We start from the raw sequence: 9,659 nt of genomic DNA, 5'->3' as shown, positions 1-9,659 counted from the left end.
TTATATTAAATTACCGTTAATTCATATTTATTTCATTTAGTTTAGAATTCTTTTAATTAAAAAAACTAATGTAAAAAAACTAATGGATTATCATCAATATATCATTAAGATTTTTTTTTGTTCTATTTTTTTAGTAGTTCAATTTTATAAAACTTTTTTTTCAAATTAGAAAACTTTAATTTTTATTACTTTTACTTAAAAAATATTTTTTTAGATTTTACATAGATACATTTTCTTTTCTTCATATGCTAAGTGCGAAAATCGAACATTGTTATATTCATGAGAAGATTAAATTCTAATTAATTGTTCGATTTCTCTACATATATGATAACTCCATAACAATTATATACTAGATATCGATGTAGCACCCATGCGGCTATAATGCGGCACGATTTATCATGCCGTACACGTATGATATAAATTGAACGCCGCTTGAATAATAACAGCCCATATCAGCTTCGCTTTGCTTTCACCTTGGTTGAGCGAACGAGCCTAATTTCCGTGTAACATGAAACGCTTCCTCGCTTGGAGCAATCTCTCGTGACCATCGATCGATTCCATTTGATAGACAGACAGGGACTTAACTTTGAGATTTGCACTTTCAGATGTAACGTGAGCTTCGAGTGCTCCTGCGATCCCGGTTGGAAAGGCATGTTCTGCTCTGAGCCCATTTGCGCGCCTGATTGCCTCTCCAGTCAGGGTTACTGCGACAAACCCGGCGATTGCAGGTGATTAATCTTGTACCTCCTTAAACGCGTTCACGTGCATGCTCTAATTGTTGCAAATATTTTCACCAAGAAGATTTTACAAACTATTAACTTCTATTAAAATATTAGACTTATTAAAAACAAATTTTGTGTATTTATTTGATTCTTTTATAATATTTATTATTGCTTGACTATGAAGTGGCTTTTTTTAATGATAGATTCTCTGCTATGTGTGTAGTATTGTAGAATAATTATTATAAAATAATAGATATATTATAGAATAAAGAATGATAAAAAATTCGAATTATTTGAAATATTAAAATATTATGAAAGAAATATAAAAAAACATATTCTATAAATTTAAAGATATAGAATTATAATATTAGATATAACTGAAAACTTTTGATGCAATAAACGTAATATAATTTAAATTCTAGGATCTTTCTTCATGATTCTGATGTGTAGGAAAAAGAAAAATCGAAGCTTGATATATACTTTCTTTCAGATGTCGTTTCGGGTGGCAAGGCCCTAAGTGCAAACAGTGTGCGGTTCTGCCGGGTTGTGTTCACGGGACTTGTCAAGGGCCCCTCGAGTGTCGATGCGATCCAGGTTGGACCGGACTGCTTTGTCAAACACGTAAGTTTATTCCCGAAAGCAAATAGAAGAGAAACTCTTCTCAAAATAAATTGAAACGTGACTATTAACGAGAGTCATTCTATTTTTGTTTATTCAGACAATAGAGAATGGAAGAGAAGGAATTTTTCTATATTATATACATAAGATTCTTGTTAACCGACTTTAGCATATAAAAAAAATATACATTGAAATACGCAAGACTTATTCAAAAAAGAAAATGCTATCCCAAATCACGTATATGTGCCGTTCAACAATCTTTTCTCGGAATTCTAGAAATATCTCTCCTTTAAAAATCTCTTGATAGAATAGACATATAATATATAATATTATTGCATTTATTTTTCTACCATTGTGTGTGCGATTTTATAAAATTAAAAAATGATTTTTTAAAGAAATTAATATCAAATTAATTATTTAAGAATCATTCTTAAGAAACTTTCAATCTAAACATAACATATTTTAAAACTAAGATTTAAAATGATAATATAATATTATAATTACATTAAAGTTAAAGTTAACACTTTTTCATTATACAATTATGTATCACAGAGTTTGATTTCCAATTTAAAACTCTATTAATTTTAATTTTATACACATGAAAGTTATAACACTTTAATTAATAATAAAATAATTAACATAGAAAAATGATACACAAAAACTATTTTCTTTTTAACAAAGATTCAATTCTATAAATACATTTTCTAATTGATATACAATCATTAAAGTTAACTCTATTTTTTTTATATTTTAATAGCTTTATAATAAATCAAGAGTTGATAATATTATAATAGGCAGATTAATAAATCGACAATACATAATATACTAAAATGTTGCATTTATTAGCGATCTGCGCGCAAGGATGTAGCCGGGATCACGGTAGCTGCAGGCAACCAAACACGTGTAGATGCCGCGTCGGCTGGACGGGTCTCAATTGCACCGAATGTGTATCATATCCTGGATGCGTGCATGGATCATGTAAACGACCATGGGAGTGTCGATGTGAACCCGGTTGGGCCGGTGACCTGTGTAACGAAAAGCTTACTTATTGTGATGAGCATCTCGATATTTGTCGAAATAACGCTACTTGCATCAGCATGACTCATGAGGATGGTGATTATAGGTAAGACAGAATAAAATTCAATCTCATCGTAGTTGCAAAACGAATAATAATCTATTATAGGTTTACATTCAACTTTTTTTCCTAAATATAATAAGTTAGTTACACGTTAATCTTTATACATTATAATTATATCATGATATAAATACGTCATTATTTTTATTATTACAAATTTTATTTTATTAAAAATTAATCACATATAATTTTCCTTTATTGGAAGAACTAGTGGTATTCTACCGTTTTTTAAATTTCTAAACTTGTAATATAAAATTCGTTTAAAATTTAACAATAAATGAGTTTTAACAATAAATGAGTTTATTTGACTGCTTATATCAATTTTAATGTATAATAGTTACATGATCGTGTATGTCTCTTTAGAAATATTAGGAAATATTAGAAAAAATTTGTTGAAAAGTATTCTAAAGGATCTTTAGAAATATTAGGAAACATTCGTTTTTCTTTTAGATGCATCTGTCCTTTGGGCTACATGGGCCGACAATGCCAGATAAAAACTATGATACCATCGGTGGAACTGGTACCACCGATGCCCGATGTCACTATGGAATTGTCGCAAGACGTTCAAGGCCTCGGGGATAAACCAAGTATCGAAGAAATTTCAAACGAAGATAATAAATACGGGATAAAACCCTCTAAAGAAGAAGAACAGACCGTGGAACCTCTTGAGCCCATTGTGATCACCGATCCACCGACCACTATAGATCCAGCCGCGACTGCGGGGAAATGGCCGATAGAAGAATCAATGATTGAAAGAGACGACGAAAACGAGACATAAAATTTAATTATTGTTTGAAAGTTTACTTATTATTCTTCACTTATTTATTTATTTATTTATTTATTTAAAGTCATGCTTGATTTAACTATTCCATAAAAAGTATCCCGAGATTGATTTAATTTCTTTTCTTATAAGTTGTTGTAAACCTACTTTTAAAATAATAAATTATTTAAAAGGAATTATTTTATAATATAACTGATAAATTTTATTAATTTATTGTATCAATTTAATATATTTGGAGGTATGTTATATTTGTGTTTGGAAGTATATCCATTGCAATTTAAATAAGAATTTATTTTTTTAACCCTTTTCCTATCTTTTTTATTATTCTCATTTTTTGCTCTTATTAATAAAATATTAAATAAAACGTAATATCAATTATTTTCTTTTCGAAAATTTATTATACGCTCTATATTAAAACTCAAAAATTCGCCTTATAAACTGTAGAATATTTCTCATTCTATTTATTGAATTTCTTTGCTATTGTGTAGGCGAGAAATCCTGGATCGATCTAAACTAGCGGAACAAGCATTTTCGAGAAAGCTGCCCGACTATCTCTGGATCCAATTGCTACCTCTAGTAGATATAAGTAGGATGTAAGATATCTGAAGTATATCCTGCGAATGTGAAGAAGAGAAAAAAGAAAGAGAGAAAGAGAGACAAGTACGTGCCTGGATACATAAACCTCTCGAAGTCACGCTTCAGTGATCACACATTCGATTTCGATCTTTCGATTGTGCGTGTGCATGTGCCGTTTTCACAGATACGCCGCTGCGATCGGCTTCCCACATAATCGGGCGCAGCCAGCACAGTTACATGCATCGCTTACGTAATGCCAACGTCGACTGCATTTCGCCCTCCATTTCGCCGGATAAAGGGACTCTCATGGAATATGTGAGAAATCGAATATCGCGACATTTCCTATTAGTTTCAGAAGAAGAATGCCTATCATCCATCATCATTTAATTTTCTATCATTGTAATTTTCTCATTGTTCAATTTTACAATTGTAATTTTTTTATCTCAATCAGCACACAATATTTAAAAAACATTTCTTTAATATTTATTTAATAATTTTACATTAAATAAATATTTTTAAAATATTTGTAAAAATATTAAATAAATATTAAAAATAAAGTGTACTGATTGGGATAGTATCATAAAAAAATAAGCAAACGAGCTCTGTTCAAAGTTAAAATTACAATATATATATATAAAACATCAATTAAATGATTAATGAAGCTGATATTATTTAATAAGATAAAGATTGTCAGAATTTCATGGAAGTCTCTATTTTTTTCTCGCATTTTTCACTGATGTTTAATAAGCATTTATTTAGATATCTCGTAATAGATAATACGAACAGATATTATGAGATTTATATTTATTATACGTTGTGATTGCGTTGCGTCACGTTATGCGGCAGGTGACCCTACAGACCAGCTTTCATCTATGAATTCTTCGATCAATTAAAAATCGACTTTTTTTCAATAAAATGTTACAGAAAATTATTATTTCTCGGAAGCTAAACTTTCTAAATATCTTTGTAAAAAAAATACTTTTACGTAAACTAATAATACTTATGAGGCACTACTATCTCTTGATAAATTTATCCTTCAATATTACTACAACTTATTGTAAATACTTTCAAGTAAATTACATTAATTTTTAATTTTCTTGAAATTATAAGCTCTTTTATCCCAGTAAACTACACTTAAAATTAAATATTTTACTAAACTCTATTTGTTTTCATTTCTCTAAAGTTTTTTTTTGAAAAGAAGCTTTCTATCTTCAACGGCTTATAATTTAGAAATTATATCGATAAAGAAGAATTAATGAGACATTTATGTTAACAAAAAATATAATTCTTAAAAAAAATTTGGTCATAGGTAAGATGAAAGTTTGATAAAATCCCCGTGCATTGCTTATTAGCATTAGTACGAAACGCATTCGATCCGCTCTCCTTTATAATATATAGAAATTGCGCACAATTTGCCTCCAGGTATTGCTCAGACCTACCAATTCCGCATCTTTCGTTATACATTTTAGCGATAAAATCGTGATAAAATAACTTTCTACACACTGTCACAGAGAGAAGGAAGCAATGCTCCGTGTTATCCATTTGTCATTATACATATATAAAATGCAACAACATGTTGCTGTTTTCATTCTAGTTATGCATGGAATGTGGTCCGATGCTTTTTTTCATAGCTTCCAATCTGCATGCGTTACTTATTATTCGCCTGTATCGAAACTATAAAGATAAAGTAATGTTCAAGCTACTTTGAAGGCTTTATCAAATCTAATATTGCAAACTTTCAGATATAAAATTAAAGTTACGCACAATTTCATCGTACTATTTTTTTTAAGTTTCAATAGATAAATAATTCAGTATTAATTAGAAGATAATAATTGCGTAGAACAGCAACACGATTATGAATGCTTAACTATTTTACAGGATTATAAAAATGATCGCATTTTAAACGAACGCAGTTAATCGCGGCGTTTGACATGAGAGAACAAAATCATAACAAATATATAATTGGCATGCAAGGTTCTCGTTATCTTGTAAAAGCTAGCCTGACGCTAAATGAATGCGGCCGCTTTATTACCATCTTAACTCACGAAAGGATATTATAAAAGTCATTACCGAGAAAAAAAAAACGATATTAAACGCTCTAGCTGTTTGCAGAATGTTTTATTGAAATCATCTACATCATTTACATTGACATCATCGGTTACCCTCGTAAGGTAAAAGATATAAATTTAAATGAATGACATATTAAATTGTATAGCAGAATTCCTCTCTCTCTCCTTTCCATAAATTTTTCAGCTCTTTAGTAAGCTTTATCATATATTAATTAAAATCAAGAGGGATCCTTGACTATAATTATTTTATTGATTGAATTATCGACATTCTTGATTGACTTTCAACTAATTAGAGGAGAAGATTATGGCCAGCGTAGATATGATGGCTTCCTTTAATATCTCTGCTATATAGCAAATCCTAATTACTTACGAAATTATTTGTTCAGTAGTTCGCCGTTACACCATGACGCTAATATGCCAATATTCAATAGTCAGCACTTATTATAATACATTTTTACTTTCAAGTATTTCAAAATATTTTTAACGTACATTTTAATATTCAATTAGCTACCTCTTCATTTTTCTTAATTTTGAGCATATTATTACACAAATATATTTGAGTGTGTGCTATTTAATATTTTATTTGACTGTATAAATATTTTGAGTTATGCAAATTTAAACAATAGCATGGCATTTTGTTAATGTGACCCTCTATGCGCATTGATTACTCATAATCTCTTTTCATATCAAAATAATTATTTAATAATCAATTATATTAATAGCTCTACTGTTAATCTATAATTTATACATATATTATTTTTAATACTAAGTTCATATGCAGAAGTTATATGTACGTATATACATTTATTTGCATACATTTTAAAACATTTTACTGTTAATTTTATTATTAATTTTGTAATCAAACGCTGTGCTTTTTTTAAACAAAACCAAATTTTTTGAATCTATTTTTGTAAGAGGCTAAATTATCATCTCTGTTTCTCTTCGAGTCATTAATTAATTCAGTGTCGCCATTTTTATAAATATCATCCTATGTAATAAATACATCCTATGTAATAAAAATTTCGTACTTAGTTTAAAATTAATTGAGCAACACTTTGAATGTAATTGTTAAGCTTTAAATTTAAATTTTGATTAACCAAATTATTGTATAAAATGTAAATAATGTGGGGAGGAGAGCCGTAATATCACCTCTATATGTTACTTCAAATACAAGATTTAATATAACACTTCAAATATATATAAAAAAAATAGATTTATTTTAGAAATTTTGAAAAAAAATTATTTTAAGCCAGAAGAAATCAATTTTATTCCAGATATTAATATTTTGATATTAAAAATAATGATATTAACAGCTCATTTATCAACATAGCATTAAATCAGATGTACGATTAAAAAAATGTGTAATATAAATTTGCTTTAGGTTAATAATTAAAGTCTAATAATTAAAATCATATTTCTCTTTTATAACTATAAATTCTAAGTTAGAAATATATAAACGAATTAATGATAATTGTGACATAAATAGGTATACATATCACTGAAAGAAATACTTCCCTGATACTTGTTATAATTATAATTGCTGTTGCGCCATAATTGGCAGGTGGTACATAATAAAGAATTAACTATCTTGAAATGCATATAGCGTTAACGTTTATTCGCCATATTCATCATGCAGTTAAATTTGTGCGCGTGTTGGCTGACAAAATAACGAGATAGACAGGGTATATAATCGAATACGTAACCATTATCTTCGTATTAATGTTTGAGAATGCCGCCTAAAAAATTCCATCTCTTTGATAAAATCTTGTCGAAAAATAGAAACTATCGAAAAAGCCGAACTTTTAATTCCAAAGTTGTTTACATCACCTTATAAATAATTAATCTCTATTTTGTATCAATAACTTAACAGAAATATGCGCTCCTTATGTGTATAAATTATGTTTTAATATCTTATATAAATAAAAAATTCCATATACTTCATCATTTTGAGTATTTACTTAAGAAAGAGGAACAATAAAATAAGATAAAAATGATATATTTAACTTTTTTTATTATTGAACTTCTTTAAACAGATTCTGAAATTTTTTAATATCTATAATAAGATTACCGAAATGTATTAAGCTGTAGTCTTAAGTCATTTACACGTGGGAACAAGATCGAAAGGAAAAAAAGACGTAAGAATACATCGAGTAAATCGATGACGCGATCGACTGGCTGCTTCTAGAGCGAAACGACCCAGATTCTACTGTATGTGCGCGCATGTAATAAGATTGGTATTACATCAGAAAGCAATATATACTCATGTAAAAGCATATATATTTATCATCACTGAGAACAATCTTTAAGGTCCATCTACTGATACATTCAAGACATCCAAAGAATTTTACATCTCTGAACTTTAAAAACCTTAAATGTTTATTATACCTATAATAGATAACATTATGTTTACAATAATCAGTCTTCATAAATATATAAAACTTTAATAGATGAAATGCCAAGTGATAAACAATTCTTATTTCGTTTTTCACGTTTAATATTTAATTTTGCTTAATATTTTTTTTAAAAAGAACTTCATTATAAATATCTTTTAAATAAATTATTTAAATTTATTTATTTTTTGAACATTATTACTTTTAATCATTGTATTTGTAATAGTAGAATATTAAACAAAATGTTAAATATTCATCGAATAATTTTTAATTAATCATTTTATTTTTTTTATTATATCTTTATCTATAATATAAGTAAAAAAGAGGAAGTAAATTAATTATGTATTAAATAGTGCTAATCAATGCTGATGCAAGTTTATCTTACTTTCCTATCTATATTAAATGACTCAAATTAGAAATAAAAAAAAATAATTAAATTACTTTCAATATATTTTAAATTCAATATATTTTTATCATCACTCTTAACTCTTTCATTTCCAAATTTTCTTCAAAGAATTCGATAAAGGATCATTGCATATTGTGGATCAATAGAATGCACGAGTTAAAAGGAAAATCGGTCTTACAATTAGTTCTTTGTTACAATACTCGGCTCAATTTTCATTACAATTGTTCGAAAAGCACGATTAACAACGTCGCATTGGTGCAATTGCGGATCTGGAATTTTTTGATCACGAATGCGAGAACGGCGAAGGGCGAAAGGGAAATAGCTCTCGTGAAAGCCCCCCCTTTTCCCCCTTCCGCTTGAGCAATCATGCTTTTCCTGTTCTCCGCTGTTTCAAAGTACACGCGCTCGAAATTCCGATCGACATCCGGCGCGGAGGAAAATATTTGCGCAATATTTCCGGACAAAAGGAACAAGAAAAATAAAAAAAAAACATTTTCCTCTCTATAACCATTAATTTAATTATATAATTGGATCACCAATGCACACAGAAAAGGATTGGAAAAATTACATATACTATAATTAAAATTCTTTAAAAATTCTTTAAAAATTAAATTAAATAAATTTTTCAACAGTTTTTCAACATATTAATATCTTTATAATATGATTGATTAAATTATTAAACTTGCTTATCAATTTAATTCGCGATTACTACGAAGTAGTTTAATTACGTTTATAGTTCAGAAAAAACAATTCGGCGCGCAGTTCAAAAAAAACTACAATATATGGTATATATGCAACATACAGACTAGAAATATGTAAGTACATATATATAGTAATTCATACATATAGTAATTCAATTGAATTATTTTAAGCATTAAAAGATCTAGCTTCGACTGTTATAGGTCTTTAATTTCTAGTACTAATTGTGTTCTCACATATACAGTCTAAAATAAAGTTTCTTA

The 9,659-nt window shown here is 28.2% G+C and overlaps 1 protein-coding gene across 1 annotated transcript in view; it reads left to right on the top strand.

Moving 5' to 3' along the window:
- LOC108684865 overlaps positions 1–3,544 on the top strand; it is a 16,038-nt gene extending 12,494 nt beyond the window's left edge. The window contains exons 11-14 of the mRNA XM_018189389.1: positions 606–728; positions 1,213–1,343; positions 2,187–2,463; positions 2,926–3,544. Coding sequence (XP_018044878.1) covers positions 606–728; positions 1,213–1,343; positions 2,187–2,463; positions 2,926–3,253 — 859 coding nt within the window. The 3' untranslated portion in view covers positions 3,254–3,544. The remainder of the gene's footprint in view (positions 1–605; positions 729–1,212; positions 1,344–2,186; positions 2,464–2,925) is intronic.
- Positions 3,545–9,659: the final 6,115 nt, after the last annotated feature.

This window comes from Atta colombica, unplaced genomic scaffold (genome assembly GCF_001594045.1).
Source record: "Atta colombica isolate Treedump-2 unplaced genomic scaffold, Acol1.0 scaffold141, whole genome shotgun sequence".
In the NCBI taxonomy this organism is placed as follows: domain Eukaryota; kingdom Metazoa; phylum Arthropoda; class Insecta; order Hymenoptera; family Formicidae; genus Atta; species Atta colombica.
This window is presented reverse-complemented; position numbering and strand designations above follow the sequence as displayed.